This window comes from Anolis carolinensis, chromosome 2 (assembly GCF_035594765.1).
Source record: "Anolis carolinensis isolate JA03-04 chromosome 2, rAnoCar3.1.pri, whole genome shotgun sequence".
NCBI lineage: Eukaryota > Metazoa > Chordata > Lepidosauria > Squamata > Dactyloidae > Anolis > Anolis carolinensis.
The window spans coordinates 273,308,007-273,327,864 of record NC_085842.1 but is presented as its reverse complement, the minus strand read 5'-3'; the positions used below and the strand labels follow the sequence as shown (position 1 = coordinate 273,327,864).

General features: G+C 39.0%; 2 protein-coding genes across 8 annotated transcripts in view; one reads left to right on the top strand and one right to left on the bottom strand.

The window, feature by feature from the left end:
* Nucleotides 1–337: 337 nt before the first annotated feature.
* Nucleotides 338–18,215, bottom strand: gin1 (gypsy retrotransposon integrase 1). Of its 7 annotated transcripts, none has more exons than XM_008113985.3 (8): nucleotides 18,081–18,215; nucleotides 9,620–9,760; nucleotides 7,934–8,127; nucleotides 5,642–5,947; nucleotides 5,010–5,195; nucleotides 4,736–4,900; nucleotides 2,924–3,209; nucleotides 338–1,100 (listed from the first exon to the last, which is right to left on the bottom strand). In XM_008113985.3, exons 2-8 carry the CDS (start codon nucleotides 9,756–9,758, stop codon nucleotides 979–981), a joined length of 1,398 nt encoding a protein of 465 aa, XP_008112192.2. In that variant the 5' UTR covers nucleotides 9,759–9,760; nucleotides 18,081–18,215; the 3' UTR covers nucleotides 338–978. The 7 variants fall into 7 exon arrangements, 6 of the variants coding, with proteins under 6 accessions (XP_008112192.2, XP_062828300.1, XP_008112195.2 ...); XM_062972230.1 differs by lacking the exon at nucleotides 18,081–18,215 and adding an exon at nucleotides 17,874–18,023; XM_008113988.3 differs by lacking the exon at nucleotides 18,081–18,215 and adding an exon at nucleotides 17,737–17,876.
* ppip5k2 (diphosphoinositol pentakisphosphate kinase 2) overlaps nucleotides 18,177–19,858 on the top strand; it is an 85,903-nt gene continuing 84,221 nt past the window's right edge. Inside the window, exon 1 of the mRNA XM_016994832.2 lies at nucleotides 18,177–18,298. The gene's annotated coding sequence lies outside the window, so the exon portion shown is untranslated. The remainder of the gene's footprint in view (nucleotides 18,299–19,858) is intronic.

Here is a 19,858-nt window from a genome sequence, read left to right as displayed (position 1 = left end):
GCTCACCATTGAATATACATCTGTACCCAACTCAAGGAGGAAAATAACATTATGTGGAACAACTCATCAGAACTTTCCTATTTTCATTTACTTTTTGTGTAAAAATGTATTTTTCTATGGAGGAAAAAACAAGCATGTAACACCCACCAATTGGGTGAAGTGTAGCTTGAAAGGATTTGCCACTTACATTTACATGGAAACCAGACTATTAGTTGAACTCATGTCTTTCCTTGCATCCTCTGGAGTTTTTTTAACTACTCCACCAGGTGGCAGAACCCACACAATAAACAACAGATTGGTCTATAAGTACAACTGAACTATAAATTACAGAAGCAGGTGAGGTTTTGCATATTCTTTTAATGGTGAATGCTTGAGATGTAACAGGAACTTGATTTATATTACTTTTAGGTGTCAAGGATGTATAGTTTTGGTATTTTCAGATTGAAATTATTACTGAGGGAATGAGGTCCTTAACTAGAGAAAGGGGAATGGGGGAAGAGACATTTTCCTGAACCTTGTTTAGAGCCAGAATCATGAATAATTGCTTGTTGTTGTTAAAAATAGTTAACAATGGGACCATTGTCCTGGTTGAAATATAACTGGATATAACTCATCCAGTGTTAGTAAAAATGAAATTGTGAATACTAAGTCTGAAGGGAGAGAGAGGAAGGAAGCTCCATAACATGCAAACACAGCCTTTATTATGGGTAGTCATCTAGCCCAATCTAGAAGTGTACAACATTTAGTTCTTGGCAAATGTAACAAGGAGTGTATTAAGTTATTTTGTACATGTGCGGTAATCAAATCTTACTGTACTTAATTCAAATAGCCCTAGACTTATTTTGGATAGTCCAGTAAGTTGTAGACCAATGATCTGAGTTCACAGTAGCTGATTCAGTGGAATCTGGCTTTGTACATTCTGGCTGTGCATCATGTTCACATCCTGATAATAGGAGGTCCTTGTCCAGCAAGGCATCATCAGGAACAAGAGGAGGAAGTCCTTTGGGGGAGTATGCAACTGCCCTGCTCTGTGGCTGCTTTGGCTGAACCAGCATAATCATAGTCGGCCACTACTGTGCTTGGCCAAACTGGACTGTTATCTGCAACAGGAAAATAAATCTTGATTAGAAGTCATTTAACCATATCCCAGCATTATCAGGAAGAAAAATCAACCAACCAGGCTTCAGTTAGTCTGGCAATGATGTAAAATGGACCGAGAAATGCTAGAATGAAACTTTGAATCAAGAGCAAGAAATAATAATAATACAGACATACCAGCACCAACATACTTATTTCCCTATACCAATCTCTGATGAGAATGGCTATTATTAGTAATACTAGTAGTAATAGTAGTATCATCACCTTGCTTTTTCACCAAGATTGGGAACCAAAGTATATCACAACTTAAAACGCAATACAAAAAAGCATGAAAACAATTCAGTTAAAATACAATTTAAAATACAGAAAAATAAAGTTGTTTAAAACAGTTCAATCAAAAATGCAGCACAGCCTAGTCTGTCCTTTAAAAACTTTCTTTTAAAAGCCTGCCTGAAAAGGAAGCCTATTGCCATAAAAACAAAGTGCGCGCGGGGGGGGGGGGGGGGGGGGGTCTGAAACCTCTTGGGAAGGGAGTTGTTCCAGAGTCGAGGGGCAGGCAACAAGCAGGCCCTCTCTCGCATCCCCATCAGCCATATGTGCAGTGGTGGTTGGAGGGTCTCCAGAGGATCTCAGAACCAGGGCCAACTCATAGAAAGAGCTACAACCTGCCAAATAGTCTGGACCTGAGCCATATTGGGTTTTATAAGTCATAACCAGCACTTTGAACTGTGCTCAGAAACAAACTGAAAGTCAGTGTGTTTGTTTCAACAAAGCAGTTGTATGTAATAGTTAACAGAGCTATTTAGAGAAGATTTGATTTCTAATTTTGAGCATCTGATGTAAAAAACTAGATTAAATTTCCTTTAAAGGGCTTCCTTGACACTGTGGTCAAGAGGCCACTATGCTTCCTATCAAGCTTCCTCCAACCACAGGCCCATTTTGTGCTCCGGCTCAAGTTGTTGCACTCTGCAGCTGTTGGTTCCTCTCTAAATATTATGCTCAATGACTCAGCGGTGGCTTAGAGGAAATGAAACAGCATTGAAGAAAATGAAATTGCTGACCCTGTTGCAACCAGAATGAAGAGGGAAATTAAATATTTCAATTATCTTCCCACAGCTAGGACAAAAAGCCAGATCTGTTTGCTGACGTCATGGAAATACTTATCCTCTGAACAAATGAATGGACTATTTTAGTAGATAGAAGTATCACAGGTGTTTTAAACAATATGACGCATTCAACAATTCAGTGGATGGTTGCAGCAGAATAATTTCAGTAAAGAGAGAGGAAGTACTCAACATCTCATTTTGCATCTGAGCCCTGCATTCAGTGATTGCATACAACAATTCAAAAATATTCCAAAATTAGTTTTCTTCTCAGCAGACATACCTTCCTAGACAATAAATATCACATTTTTTACAGCCAAAATAAATTAACAATGGTGTTTTTGCGAGACATTTTATTCCTAAAAATTGATTTCCAATATCAAACAATGGGTCTGCTTGCAACCAAGTTTAGTTTGCCATTAGAGCAGTGGTTCTCAACCTGTAGGTCCCCAGCTGTTTTGGCCTACAACTCCCAGAAATCTCAGCCAGTTTACCAGCTGTTAGGATTTCTGTGAGTTGAAGGCCAAAACATCTGGGGACCCACAGGTTGAGAACTACTGCATTAGAGGAACAAGGATCCTCAATTTTAAAAAAAAGAACCAAGTCACATATAGTGACCAAAAAGAACATGTGACTAAACTTTTTTTTATGGGAAGGTCCCCACTTTTTATTCCCTTATTTAACAGATGAAAATTGATTAAAAAAGGATGACTACATTTCACCTTGTTTGTGTGATCCTCTTATATATGGTTTCAGGTGAGATATTTTAATAGGTCTTTTCAACTTTGAGCCTGCAGCATTTCTTAATATTGCACAGCCATTGTCAGTGATGCAGTCTATAATACAAGGGCCAACACATTCAGACTGAAAACGGCCATCTTTCCACCAGTTTTTCCTCTGTCTAAAAACTTCATGGCCCACTTTAAGAGGTGGGTTTAGATGCTTTGGCTTCTTCCTAACAGAGCCCTTGTTCACTTTCTGCTCTTCTACGTGCATTTTCTTCAGATCCTAAGAAGAAAAATACTTGTTACAACTTTAAGATTCACTTCTTGGAAGATGAATATGCTTTCTAAGTGCCCCTCAGGAAAGGTCCTCAAGCCATTTTATTCTTTGGCTGCATTGTAAGTTTTTCTATCAGTCTGGAGAGTTTATTTGTTTTTTTGCAACATGGCATTTACTAGTTATTTAATTCAAAACAGACTGTACCTGACTGTGAGCTTTTAAACCAGCAATTTTATAGACTATAATCTGGGAATGTAGGAATCACTGGCTAGGCTTCTACTGGGCCATTGCATTAATACAAGAAGCCCATATTGGAGGACTATCTCCCATCACCACGCAAGCCCCTGTGCTTCATTCAGTCTCTCCCTACTATACCATTCCATAACACTTGAAACTTGCTTTGACTTTTTACACTTTTGGAGGAGACACTGAGGGCATGTGAGGGCTGCATGGAAATGGGAATTTTGCTACCTCCAAAACTTGCTGAGGGACTTCTTCTGTCAGTACAAGAAACCAACAAGTTAGTGTAAATGTATATGTATACCTACCTTCAAAATTTCTTATAGACATGTGAATTTCATAGGGTCTTCTTGGACAAGGAATACTCAGAGGTGGGTTTGCTAATTCCTTCCCCTGAAACATAGCCTACATCATCTACTATTCATTTGTGAAATCTCATCCAATTATTAACCAGGGCTCCTTCCTGGGTACACAGAAGACTGGGTGACTTGGAAGGTGCTGAACCGACTGCGCTCTGGCACCTGGAGATGCAGAGCCAATCTTACGAAATGGGGTTACAAAGTGGATTCCACAACATACAAGTGTGGAGAACAGCAAACCACAGACCACATACTGCAATGCAGCCTGAGCTCTGTCACATGCACAGTGGAGGATCTTCTCACAGCGATACCAAGTGGCCAGCTTCTGGTCAAAGAAAGTTTAGCAAAATGTCAAGTTTTTAACTTTGTGGTTTTTTAAATACATTATACCTATATTCTCAATTTGCTTTTGACACAATAAATAAACAATAATTTACCAGGGCTGACCCTGCTTCTATGTCAAGATCAAAGAGGATCTAATACCTTTAGAATATTTAGGACTAATATTGCAGGTGAACCGAAACCATTATACATTTTTATAAACCACACACAGTTGTTTCATCTGAAACTGAAACACAGAATTTTGTGACATCTATTTATCCATGGCTGATTTTGAATCATTTTTCTATTTTCCAAATAAAATATCATTTATTTAAATGTTCTGAATAAAGCTGAGGTTCTTTTACCAGCTACATCTAAAGCTTCTGTTTCTGTGCATTTCGAGAGAAGAGAACACAATGCTGTGTTGAATAATTTAACATTCGGAAGTAGGTTTTCTATATTTTGGAGGCTTGGGTGAACTTCAGTTCAATACACTGTGCCTGCTTTTATCCTTCCCTAGTTCCAAAAACTGTAATCATGTATGCATGAAAAATATGCATCATTAATTTGTGCATTTTTTGTTTTCTTGCTACAGAGAGGAAAACATTTTACCAGGCAATTAGTAGCTGTAATTTCCTGCACTGTTTTCTGGACTTGTTTTATAGCAGTAACAATTCTGTCAAACATACAGTCATTCCTTCCTTCCTGAATCTCGCTGAAAGGCATACATGGGTTCCGTTTAAACATTTCAAAATATGGTGTGCTCTGGTTATCTTCCTATTTTAAAAGAGAAAAGAACAGAAAATAATTGTTTGCTTTTGACACTATGATACAAATCATACTCAGCCCCAGTTCCTACAACCCACAAAGTATTCTGAATACATACTGAAGGAATCAAGTTGAATGCATAAGCAATAGCTTGCAAGTGGTCATCCCAATCTTTGCTGTTCTCTGTACAGTATCTCAGAAGGAAAGATCTGATAGTTTTGCCAATTTCATTTTTACAGTCAGTTTGAGGATATGACATTAATAATTCCTTTGTCCCAAGGAGGTCAAACAGCTCACAGTTGATCTTTAAGAAAAGGAAGTTACTGTTTTTGAAAAAGCCCTTCATACTGATGTTGTTTTACCTGACAGTTTGAAATTATTTTTGTGATAACAATGCAATCCCAAACAGATAATATCTTGTGTCTCTTGTATGAGTATAGGAGTCTTCAGCAGAAACTCGTGTGCTGAAGCAAGTATCAATCTACCAATACCCAAAGGCTTGCACTTTGCCTATCCTGACGTAAACCTAAGGTTTCAGATTTGACTGCATCTTTATTGAAAGAAGTTGATACCTAACGATGTTCATGCCAAATTAATCTAACTTTGGAGACAGAAAACTGTCTATTGCAGTTCTTTAAATGTAATCATCTTAAGAACATTCTGTAAAACACTCTGATCACTTGTGACTTCACCCACTCCCTTCAAAGATATATTAAGAAATATTTTCTTTAGCAAACTCTCTTTGCTTACCTGCTGAATAAACTCTTTTCTCTGATCTATAGCAATCTTCTGAGGTGGGCCATAACAGAATGATACACTGACAATTGCCTTGGCCACTTCAGCTGATGAAAGCTCAAACAGTGGTAAAGCCACAGCCCATTTGGTGAAGACATCTGTCAGAAGGATGACATACATATTATTTTTACTGGTGACTTTAAAAGGCCCCAATAGGTCTACAATAAGTATGGTCCAAGGATCCTTTGCCTTAACAGTGGGAAATTTGGAGGCTGTAATAGCTGTATTCCTTGCTAACAGGCAGTGTTGACAAGCAGATACCTGAAAAAAGAACATAATACAACTGCTGTTAATACTAATCCTGCTCATATGTATTTGTACATTTCATAAACAGTTACTTAGATAGTATAGACTAAGAATCTCTTATCTGAAATGCCTGGGACCAAAATGTTTTGGATTTCAAACTTTTTTTAGAATACCTGTATCTTTGGAGATTGGACCCAAGTCTAAAATGAAATTCATTTATGTTTTATATACACCTTATACAAATTGCTTGAAGACAATTTTATGTAGAATATTTTAATACGTTTGTGCTTGACAAGGTTTGTGTACACTGAATCACCAGAAAGCAAATATGTAACTATCTCAGCCACCTATGATAGCCAATTTTGGATTTTGGGAGTACTGTATTTTGTAATTTCAAATAAGGCATGCTCAATCTGTATTTATTTATTATTTATTTAGTATATTCATATACCGCCTTTCTCACCCCTGGGGGGACTCAAGGCAGTTTATAACATATTAATGGCAATAATTCAGTGCCAACATACATGTAATAAAAAATCATAATAACTAGACACTGACATATACTGCAACTATAAATTAAAATCATTAAAACTATTAAACAAAGGCATATACAACATTTAAACACTAAGACAAAGCATTAAAACAACATTTAAACACTAAGACAAAGCATTAAATATTAAAATCACACAATCCAAAAATTGTACACCATGGCCATTCTGTATCTGTTGTTCTAACAGATTATTGAAGGCAGATGGACCATGTAATATGCTGTTACAGTTTTTAGAACTAGCAACTATAAATATCAAACAAATCCACATCTACAGTTACAAAAAACAAAGAACCAGGGGGAAAAAGGACATGCAACTCGAGTCCAATTTCTTGTTATTAATTTGCCTATTCACGTTGCCAAACAGGCCTTTCATGACCTGTTTAAAGCCTTAAAGAAGTATCACAGCTGCTGAAAGCTAGAACAGCAAGAGCTGCTCCAGCATATGTTACATTGATATCCTATCAAGCAATACTGGCTAATTTGAAGAGTTAACTTGTTGGGTCCAATTTAGCCATGACTGGACAACTTGTTCAGAACAGAAGGTCTCATGCTGTCAACATACTCCAAAGCATTAAGCTGAAGCTAATATGTAGCCTGAAAATACACAGCTAGCAACCCTGACAAAAGCATTCCAATATGCAACACAACCATCTGTTGAGAAACATAAAAGTTCCAGAAATGGAACTTGGCATTTTTGTTAATATCTTTCCATATTATGGAGCAAACCCTTCAAGAGGAAATGATAATTAAATAACTTCTTCTTGATTAATTCTAATTGCTGTGAACCAGCAAAGTTCAAACTGCTTTTTAACGACAGTAATCTTAATGATAGTCATGCCATAGCAGGCATGGGCAAACTTGGGCCCTCCAGATGTTTTGGACTTCAACTCCCAGAATTCCTAACAGTTGTAAGCTGGCCAACATTTGCCCATGCCTGTGCTATAGCAACCTTCTAAGAAAAGGGCGAATCTGTAAAAAATGTAAGAACTACTACTACTACATTTATGGATATGAAATAAGTTAGCAATAGTAAAACCTCTTTTAATAAATATTGCAAAAAAACCAAAACAAACAAAAACAAAAACAAACTCCACACCAAGAAAAGGTTGCCATGAGCTGGAGTTGGCTTGAAGCTCATAACAGCAAGAACAACTATAAGGGGCAATTTGCCAGTTGCGTAGCATGAAAAACCTCTTAAATACATAAAATGTGATAGCATGGGAATAATAGGTTCACTGGTATACAGTAATTAGGTTACTACCTGGTGCATGAACAGCTCTGCTCACAGGTCTGCACTGATTAATTCCAGGGATACTGATGGTTTCCAGGAAAGCAATTTCTCAATAGCTCCTGGAACAATGGTTTGTGAAGGAAGGCCTGGTATCCACCAGCCAATATTATCCCTGTGAAAATTTCACAAATACAAGATATGATGCCAGCATGAGCCATACCCACTGTTTAACATCGCTGGTTATGGAGGTCCAATAATACTGAGATTCCACCAGTGTCAGTGTCCTTGATATGCCATGATGTCCACCTTCATGGTTTTCATGACAATTTTCTAAAACATTTCGCTTTTCTTCATTGGAAAGAATTACCAAGCGCATTTGCCCCTTGTTTTTTCCCACATAGAATAGCTTATTATCTGAAAGACAACAATTATGTATGTGATGCTATTTTATACTGTTTGTATTGGTTCACCTTGAACTGTTCATGTACATACATTCTGAAACAGTAATACAATATTGTGTGACTTTAGTTCTTAGCACAGTTGGTAGGATTAGTAATTGAGGGACTGCAAGGATAAAATTCGAACAGGAAAAAAAATCTTAGCTTTTATTCTTCAAATAAATAGCATATATACAGTTACTATGACAGAAAATTACATTTGAAAACAGTCACACATGAGTGACAATTTATTTTATTTGCTTTAAATGTAGGCCTCCACCTCCAACTCTGCTGGTTCCCAGGGCAGCCTATAAGTAAAATATTATATTGTTATAACTCAACCATATAATAAAGACAACATGGATAAAGCAACTACAAAATGCAACAGTGCAAACCCTGCAATAAACTTCAAGGTAACATAGCAGAGATAAAACCACCACCCTTGACAACTTTTAAAAGTTCAAATGCCTGGGAAGAAAAGCTTGTCTGGTGCTACAAGACATCAAAGGAGATGCCAGAGAGGAAATTCCAAAGGCTAGATGACACATTTGAAATGCCGTCTCCCGTCATCACATTCTGTTCCTAAGGCAAAGCATTCCAGAGAAATACTGCAAATGACAACCTCAATGTGACAGAAAAGATCTCAGCCCAACAGCATTAAACTGGCAGAAGCATGATAAATGTAGTTTTATAATTCTATCAATGACCATCTCTCAAGCATGCTTTAGTTGTGAATTCCTGTACTGGTAGGAAGTTGAACTAGATGGCTTTTGGGGTCACTTCCAATTCCCAGATTCTCTGAAAAGTGCATCATCATCATCATGCTTATTTGTACCCTGATTTTCTACCAGTACTGGCACCCAAAGTAGCTCACAATCTTAAAAACTATACAATTTAAACACCTCCAAAATATAAATATTAAGAAGAACTAAATATGGCAATTATTAAAATAAATATTTTATAAAAGCAAAAACTGTTAAAAACCATTCCTAATGCCATACAGCACCTTTGGCCCATTCTTTAAAACTTTCAACCTTAAAAGACTGCCTGAATAAAATATATTAATGTATATATAATGCACCCAATATTTAGATTTCTTAATGTAGAATCTCTTTCTCTTCAATAAGATTAATTTTGATTTTGTTCTTCGTAGATGTGATGATCCACCCCTATTTAAATTTGGTGAGTACCACATGCATATTGTTATTGTTTCATACCATTAAGTCCTTCTGAATTGTGGCAAATCTAAAGTGAACCTCTTACAGAATATTTTTGGAATGATTTGTTCAGAGGATGGTTGCCTCTGCCTTTGGAGATGAGACTGTGTGACTTGCCCAAGGTCACCCAATGAGTCTTTATAACTGAGGATTTAAACCCTATTCTCTAGAGTCTAAGTTCAGTACATCAGGCCAGCTCTCAAGCACACTGGAGCACTCTTAATTCCCAAGAATTAACAATATCAGTCTTACCTTTGAAGACAAACTTTTTGGCAGCTCTCCTTATTCCACTCCTTTCACTTGCTAATGTTGTGGGATGATATCCACCTGTTAGTTTGTAATATGAGATCTGTTTCAGATGGAGCCCCCCATTTTTGCCATTACGGACCATTGCTGTTTGGGATGAAATAAAAATGCCTTACACAAAATGATCCAGAAAGTCAGGCCTTAAAATATATATAACACACACACTTCATTATTCTTTATGGCTCAATATTCTGCTCTGTATCATTGAACCTGATCCAAAGTTCATTTCAAGAGCATAACCTCCAGGATACAGACTGAGCAATTAATGAAGGGACATTCCAATGCGGTTTCAAAACCGAGGGCAAACAGACACATTAGAAGCATCACACTGTTTGCAATGAGTTTTTAAAAGTTATTGTCAATAAACACACCATAGAAATCCATCATTATTGAAAATACTGTGCTTTTAGAAAGGTCTTGTTGGCATTGTAAAAACAATGGCTACAGATTTCCTGCATTTCTTTTAGAGAGTGACCCTATGACATTAGGAGACAAGACTTCCACTTGGTATCTATAGTATTTTTTCCTGAAAAATACTATGTTTGCCATAATTTAAACAGCTACAGGTAATTTGGAGGAGTGCAGGGAAGAATTCAATCAAAAGGGCATTTCTCTATTACTTGGATAGTACTTTCAAGCAGATTTCTAGTTCCCTGTTATATATGTTCCTTTATTGTAGAATAAAAAAGTACTGATGGCTGATTTTCAAACAGGGGTGGAAAGAACGTTTGAAAATATTTGAACAGATGAGAAACCTGAGCCAAAATAAACAAAATGAATTTCAACAGGAAAAAAAAATATGTTACTATGAAGAGAAGACAGTCAAACATCCTCACATTAGTAACAAGCTGCCTACATAGAAAATAGCATATTTTGGGTGAAGAAATAAAATTTTCAAGTACATACTTCATGAACATCATTTAGATCCATTCTAGGTTGACCATGGCTTTTAGCATTCTTCTTGAAGGATGACTAAATATGCTTTAAATCCATAGGTTCAGTTTCGTTTTTACATCATTGCAGCTATTTTATTCAATTTATTTATCATTTTAAGCCTTCCAGAATACTAGAAAAGTGGCTGATGAATATATAGATTATACGTAATATTCTTTTTCTGACCATGCCATATTTTGCCAAATTGGGGAACTTGCTAAATTAACCATTAAAAAAGAAAAGAAAAGAAGCTGGGGGGGGGGGCACAATGGAAGGCTTCCTGTCTTTCCATAAGAAAAAAAAATGGGTTGAGGTGGCTTATTGGGGCTTTTTCATGTATGATGGGACAGGAGGAAGCCGGGACAGTGTGGGGCGCAAGGTGACAGGTCCCCACACCTCCTTGGCAGGCTTATGGGGCTGTCATTTTGGACTGGAAGCAACAGCAGTGAGTGGAGAGAGACAGTAGGAAACCCAGGAGTGTGAGGTGGAAGCTCTCCATTTCTTCTTGCACACAAGGCATCTTCCTGTCTCCTCATCCCCACACCACAGTCACCTCTAAAAAAAGAGGGGGTTCCCCACTTTCTCAATCGCCATTCCCCCACCCTAATACTCTTCCTTCAAAACACGGTGAAGGTGGGGAGGGCGACCTCATGGCAGCAGCGGCCTCTCTTTGCGCAGGGACCCCGGGTCCAGAGACGAGACAGTCATCTTTCTGCCTGCCTTCCGCTCCAGGGAGACTGGGGTCAGCAGCCAAATCAGTGAGGCACCTTCCTGGATCTTCTTCCTTCCCTGTGTGATGAGGGGAAGGCGGGACTGAATGGGGCATGGGTGACAGGTCCCCACGCACTGCCGAAACATAGCAACACTGGCTGATTCTGGCAGCACATGTGACAAGGTCCTAACTGCTAATTTTGTGGTGATTTTGCAAATAGGAGGGTGGGAGGTTGTCTTATGCGGAATCAGATTATTGCTCTACATGGCCTAGTATTTACAACTCTGAAGGTGGGTCTACACTGCCATACAAGACAGTTTCTGAATCCAGATTATCTGCTTTGAACTGGACTATGTGAGTCTACACTGCCATATAATCCAGTTCAAAGCAGATAATCTGGATTATATGGCAGTGTAGATGAGGCCTGACTTAGCAGCTGTTCAGAGTTTCACGCAAGATTCTTTCCCAGCTCTGCCTGGAAACTTTTGGTATTCTTTGGTAGTTTTCCATTCATGTGCTAATCAGGTTCAACCATGTTTAATGCCCAAAATCTGACAAGATCTGGTGTTTACAGAGTGAACTGGTATGCAGTTCATTACTTGGGGCTTTTCACACTATACAATTATAATTCCATTTTAACAAGACAGGAAACATTCTTGGAATTGTAATTTGGGGTGGGGGGTATTTATAATTATCTGAGAAAAACTCTAGACCCCTTCAAACTACAACCTGCAAGAATCCACGACATTTTGTTACAGGAGTTACAGTGGAATCACATTGTGATAAATGTGTTGTGTGAAAGGTCCCTTAGAATAGTAACTGGTATTTAAAAGTAGCCATCACAGATGAATTAATATTTTCTTATTAGTTCACTAGGCTCTAAGTAGAACATTTCTCAACAGCGAAAGTTAAATAATCAAATGTAGGACACCACACAATAATGTTACCAAGTGATAAAATATTGGATAAATGTGCTTAATTAACCTTTGTGTCTCATTTTGTAATGTACTGTAAGGGAAACAATTCCTTGAAATATTCACAAAAATGTACAGTTGAGATATAGGAAGATTTTGTGAATTACATGAGAACTAATTAATTTCTTTGTTACTTTTTATCTCCCCTCTCAACCAAATCCTTTTTTTTAAAGGCCTTTAATGTATTGTCTATATACAGGCAGTCCCTGAATTATAAACATCCGACTTACAAATGACTGATAGTTAAGAACGGAGGGGAGACAACAGAAACTTAGAGAAATCTACCCATCGGAAGGGAAATTCTCTCCTGAAAGGGTTAACGTAGGGAAAATATGTCTCCACAGAAGCTTTCTCTCCAATCCCTGCTTCCACTACAAGCCAAATTTTTCAAAATTCAATTCTCACAGGGACAGAAAGTGAGGTGAAATCTTCTGAACAGGGGCATACACAACAAAACAAATATCACAGGGGTTTTAACCCTTTTCTATGCTATCCAAATCACGATCGTGTGTGTATATTATTATTATTGTTTTTGTTATTATTATTAATATTCCGCTCTCTCTCCCCAAGAGAGGCTGGAATATAGACGGTTGGAGTTACACTTTAAAATGTACGTATTCCGACTAACATATACATTCAACTTAAGAACAAACCCACAGAACCTATCTTGTTTGTGACTCGAGGATTGCCTATACACAAGGACTGCTATGCTAGCCAAGAACCAAAATGAGTAATGCACAGAAGTCATTTTCAACCACTAAAAAGCACAAGCTTAATAAGGTTACATTTTTGTAATTTTCAATTTCCTATATTTGTGTCTTACTGTGAAAGGTGACAATTATGCCGCTTTCATTCTGCCTATTTCCTGTCATACAATTAAGTTGTTTCACATGTAATTATGAATTCTCTATTTCGGTAGTCATAGCAACTCATACACTATTAAAGATTTGCATTCCACCTGAATCATATTTTACAGGGAAGATATTTAACTTCATTTTACAGCTTACAAAAATATATTTTATCCACTGGCCTTGGTTTCTAATGGCTTACATATATGGCTTGTGAAAGGAAAAAGGCAGAAAGTGTAGCACAAGGCCATGTTGCAAAAACAGTTTGCTTACACATCTACGACCTTGTTACATGTGCCACCAAAGATGTTCTAGATTGCAGTGTCCAGCCGGCGGTCATGCAGGGGGCGTGAGACCTGTCACTCTACACTCCATTCCGTCATGGCTTCCCCCCTCCCTCATCACATGGAGGAAGCCCTTTTTCGGCGGCTCAATCCATCTTTCCTTATGGAAAGACAGGGAGCCTGCCATTGTCTGCCGTTGCCATTCTTGCGACAGCGGCAACATTTCAGCTACGGAGCCATTCTGGAAATAGTTATCTGGGGTGTGATGGGAGCCATTGGGCTCTGTGGCTGAACCATAAAAATCCAGCTGCTGTCGCTGAAAGAAAGTACATGTGAAGAGGTCCCTAATGTCTTATAGGTTACTAGTAATTGCAAGATAAATTAAAAATGTATGAAACATTTTGAGCCATGTTCCAAATATCTTGATATGAACAGCTAAGGTAACAGTCAAAACACCAGGAAAAGATACAAAGAACAAGTGTCATATATATCATTTGGAAATAGCACTTGCTCGTTATGGCAAAATTGTTTTGTCACTTCTTGCTTTTGTAAACATTTTATATAACATTGATTTAATTGTTTCTTTGTGGTTACCAAGCCAGAGCTCATCTTGAACTGCCTTTAAATAAACTGCTGAGTTCAGCCTACTTTCAGAATCTGCTCATAAACATTTGTGGGTTTTTTAAAAAAACCCTTTCCCTTTTAAAACCCCAAAGAAGAAACAGCTGCAACATTATTTAACCAAAATACAAGCAATATAAGAAGGAATCAATATAAACCTATTCAAATTGAGCATAAAGTGCATCCATAAAGTTTAAGTAATAGCTACTTTATAAATATAATGGAAATGGAAATATAATAAAATGATGGATCTTTACATAAGTGCATTTTCAGCTGAATTCTCAGAGTACAAATGAATATGCAAGTACAGAACTTAGAAGTGAGCAAACCCAACAAAAATCTCAATGTGTGTGCATATATGCACCCTTGGTTTTTATTTTTAAGTTGTTTGTAAAATAGCCACAGCAGTAGGAAATGAATTTGCTTGACAACACAATACTGGGGAAGGGAGCTGCTGCCATATTTGCTTGGTGCACACATCCCTAAAACAAGCAAAACCTTTTTTCTATTTCCCTGCTAGAATATTTGACTTGCAACCAGAAAATCGAATTATGGCACACTCTGGCTTCATCCATCAGTCATAAAGTGCTGTTCCACTACTTCCAATAGGCACAATTTCCCTGTGGATAATCTTGGGGATGGGACGGGACTGGGACGTAATACTTTGTTTTGGTCCTTAGTTTCATCAGAATTGATAAATGCAATCCACAGGGATACAGAGGGTGGTGGAAAAGTAAGCACTACTGATGATTTTGCAGCTGTTCTCAAAATAGAATACTTAAGTGAAAATGTAAATGAAGTAGCGAAGTGAATAAAAATGGTTGCTGGCTTCACATAGGGAAAAAGAGGCAGAGATAAGGCATATGAAGCAGTTATTTATGTTGTGTAAAAAGCATTGCATATGAAGCAACACTTGAAATGTTTCTGCTTTTTAAGTTTGCTTTGTTCTGATGTAAGCCACTTTTAACATTTTACCCCATGGAAATACGACATATAAATAAGAGGATAAATATACTTGAACTCTTAAGTAGGTGGGTTGAGTGCTAGCTGGTAACTTAGGCAAGCTCTCTCGAATCGAAACAGCAAACTGACCAGTAGATAGGCATTGTCTTGAGTACAGATTAATTTGGAGCTGTAATTTTGGTGGCACAGCGGGTTAAACCACTGAGCTGATGAACTTGTTGGCCAAAAGGATGGCAGTTTGAATCCAGGGAGTGGGATGAGCTCCCACTGTTAGTCCCAGCTTCTGCCAACCCAGCAGTTCAAAAACTTGCAAATGTGAGTAGATCAATAGGTACCACTCCGGCGGGAAGGTAACGGTGCTCCATGCAGTCATGTTGGCCACATGACCTTGGAGGTATCTACGGACAACGCCAGCTATTCGGTTTAGAAATGAAGATGAGCACCAACCCCCCAGAGTCAGACACAACTAGACTTAATGTCAAGGGAAAACCTTTACTAAGACACAGGGCAGGATACTATCTTGATCACATTATCAGAGGGTGGTAATTGGTCCTGCAAATGCCTTCTGACCTGACTTGTCAGTTTAGTTAACAAGGGACGTACATATTAACCCAAGGTTTGAGGACAAGATGGGAGAAAGTCAGTGCCTTCTTGCAAGAGAAGCTACCCTTTTTTTCAATCTGAAGTGTTCATCTAGCTGCCCCCTTAGAAAAGCCTGTCAAAACACTGCAACTGCTTTTATTGGAAATTGAAAGTGGAAATCGAAGCCCAAATTTCAAAATTCTTTCTACATATGACTCTATGAGCCAAATAAACAGGACTTATTTTTGCTAAAAAGACAAATAGTTACTACAGCAAATCAAGCCTGAACTGTCCCTAGATCCTTGCTTGACCATGGGAATTCACTCTGGGGGGGGGGGGGGTCGAGCAAGTCACACTCTCTTAGTCTCAGAGGGGACACTTCTTTTCATCTTGGAAATAAGTGATGAGTGGAGTGCTGCAGGTTCCATCCTGGGCCCAGTTCTGTTCAACATCTTTATTAATGACTTAGATGAAGGGTTAGAAGGTATGATCATCAAGTTTGCTGATGACACCAAATTGGGAGAAATAGCTAATACTGCAGAAGACAGGAGAAAAATTCAGAAAGATCTTAACAGATTAGAGAGATGGGCCAAAACTAACAAAATGAAATCCAACAGGAACAAATGCAAGATACTTTTCACTTAGGCAGAAAAAATGAAATGTAGATACAGAATGGGGGATGCCTGGCTCGACAGCAGTATGTGTGAAATGTGACACAGCGGCAAAAAATGCCAATGAGATTTTGGCCTGCATAAATAGGAGCATAGTGTCTAGATCAGTGGTTCTCAACCTGTGGGTCCCCAGGTGTTTTGGCCTACAACTCCCAGAAATCCCAGCTAGTTTACTAGCTGTTAAGATTTCTGGGAGTTGAAGGCCAAAACATCTGGGGACCCAAAGGTTGAGAACCACTGGTCTAGATCCAGGCAAGTCATGCTACTCCTCTATTCTGCCTTGGTCAGACTACACCTGGAATACTGTGTCCAATTCTGGGCACCACAATTTAAAGGGGACGTCAACAAGTTGAAATGTGGCCAGAGGAGGGCAACTAAAATGATCAAGGGTCTGGAGAACAAGCTCCATGAGCAGCAGCTTAAAAAACTGGGCATGTTTAGCCTGCAGAAGAGAAGGCTGAGAGGAGACATGATGAGGGCCATGTATCAAGATGTGAGGGGAAGTCATAGGGAGGAGGGAGCAAGCTTGTTTTCTGCTGCTCTGGAGACTAGGAAGTGGAACAATGCCTTCAAACTACAGGAAAGGAGATTCTTAACCGTGAGAGCCGTTCAGCAGTGGAACTCTCTGCCCCAGAGTGTGGTGGTGGATCCTTCTTTGGAGGCTTTTAGGCAGAGGCTGGATTGCCATCTGTTGGGGGTGCCCTGAATGCGATTTTCCTGCTTCTTGGCAGGGGGTTGGTCTGGATGGCCCGTGAGGTCTCTTCAAGCTCTACGATGATTCTATGAAAATCCCAGTTATAGGTTTGCCTTAAGGCCACCATCCAGCAGAAAGGAGCTGACAGCACACAATAGAACTACTACAAATAATGCAAACATATAAAAATATAAATAATAAAAATGGAATTCAACAGGCAAATTTTGGATAATATATGGACTGTCACAATAAGGTGGAGAAAGGGTGCGTGTCTCCATGAGAGGCAGACCAGAAGCCACAGGCTGAAATGATCTAGGCCCCTTATACACTGCCATATAAAATCCAGGTTATCTGCTTTGAATTGGATTATATGGCAGTGTAGATGGAAAGGAAAGATACATGTTATTGTTGTTGTTTTAAAGGACTGATACAAAGGATGAAAAGACAGCAGTTAAAAATTACGTAACAGAAAACACAGGTACAGTAGAGTCTCACTTATCCAACATAAACGGGCCGGCAGAACGTTGGATAAGCAAATATGTTGGATAATAAGGAAGGATTAAGGAAAAGCCTATTAAACATCAAATCAAGTTATGATTTTACAAATTAAGCACCAAAACATGTTTTACAACAAATTTGACAGAAAAAGTTCAATACGCAGTAATGCTATGTAGTAATTACTGTATTTACGAATTTAGCACCAAAATATCACGATATATTGAAAACATTGACTACAAAAATGCGTTGGATAATCTGGAACGTTGGATAAGTGAGACTCTACTGTATTAGGATAGAGAAGCCCGCATTTTCTACGCCGCACTGGCCATTTCTCTTGCCATCCTGAGAAATATCTTTGGAAATTTGAAATATTGTAGCCTCTCTTCTGGGATTGAAATTAAATACCAACTTCCGTGATACCATAGCATGGAGCCGTGGCAGTTAAAGTGGTGTCAAACAGCATTAATTCTAGCTAGCTGTAACCGTGGTTTCCATCATTTCTTATTGAGCACTTTGAAGCTATCTACTTATGGTGCTCAAAATAACCCGGAAATTTTCCTTCCGGAACGAGCGCTTTCGCTTTAAACGCTGGCTCCTCTCCGCGCATGCGCACAACTCCCCCCTCACCTGGACTGTACCAACGCGGCGTCGGGGAGAGAAGGATTTTTTTCTCGCCGCTGGCGCCCCTTTTGCCTCTGCGGGGGTGTTCTGTCCCAAGGGATTGAAACAGAACTCCTACTTCTTCTCCCGTTTCCAGAGGAAGAAAGGCACCAGAAGGGATTGAGACATTTCTGGCGCCAGCGGAAGTGACAACAGAGACTGCGGGAAATAATAAAATAATGCCTGTAAGTACGGTAGAGATATAAATTGTAGAGTGGTATATCTCACATTTACACTTATTGAAGTCAGTCCCCATTGTGTGCTGGGAAGAAGAGACTGAGTGCCCTTCCACAAAGCCATATAACTCAGACTATCATCGCAGAAAATCCCACAATACAGTATTTGCTTTGAACTGGGTTATCTGTGTCCACACAGCCAGATAATGTGGGATTTTATTCAGCTCTGTGGAAGGGGCCACAATTGGCCCATTTAGATCAATTCAGTGGTCCTGACTTTCTTTGGAGAGCTAAGCAGGAGCTTGGAAGCGAAACAGGAGAAGACCTGGTTAGGACTTGTGTGGGCCGTTTGATGGTTCATGTGTATACAGCAATCCCTTTATGTAGGTTTCTATTTGGAAAACACTTTTTCCCCTTTTCAATATTGATTTCTTTTTATTTAAAAAAACCTATCAGATACCCCCATGTTAAAGCTAGTTAAGAAACGTGACAGAAACCCTGGAGAGCCAACATAACTGATGATGATGCATCTACATTCTACACCAGGCATGGGCAAACTTCGGCCCTCCAGGTCTTCAACTCCCACAATTCTTAACAGCATACTGGTTTATTATCAAAGGCTTTCATGGCCAGAATCACTAGGTTGCTGTGACCTTTCTAGGCTGCATGGCCATGTTCCAGAAGCATTCCCTCCTGATGTTTTGCCCACATCTGTGGCTTCACTGTGTAGCCTGACGTGGTTGTCAGAGTGGTCCAGCATTTCTGTGTTCTCAAATAATATGCTGTGTCCAGGTTGGTTCATCAATTATATGCTATGTCCACCATATGTCCAGAACCAACCTGGACACAGCTTATTATTTGAGAACACAGAAATGCTGGACCACTCTAACAATCATCATGTCAGTCTACACAGAGAAGCCATTGAAATCCATAACTATGTGGACAATTTCAACAGAAAGAAGGAAAACATGAAAATGAACAAAATCTGGCTACCCTTTAAATAAAAACAAACTATAAAATCAGGACCGTAAATAAAGAACAACACTCAGAAAACGGGAATCCCAGACAGGAAACAATCAGGGCCAGCTAACACCTCCCAACAAAGGATCCCCCAGGAAGGAAGCAGCCAGGCTTTGAAGCTGCAAGGCCATTCAATACTGATCAAGGTGGCCAATTGCAACATTCACACCTGCCTCAAACAGAGAAGAGTTCTTTCTCCCACTCCGGACTTTCCACAGACATATAAACCTCATTTACCTAGTTTCAACAGACCTCACAATCTCTGAGGATGCCTTCCATAGATATGGGTGAAACAAAAGGAGAGAATACTTCTAGGACATGGCCATGGCCATAGAGCCCGGAAAGCTCACAGCAACCCAGCCTACTGGTTGTTAGGAATTGTGTGAGTTTATTATTTATTTCATATTTATCTTCTGCTCGAATGCCTGGACCCACAAGCATGTTTTAAGTTTTTTCCTAAAGGACAGGAGGGAGGGGGGCTGATCTGATTTCATTAGGGAGGGAGTTCCACAGAGTTGAAGTCCAAAACACTAGGAGGGCCGAAGTATG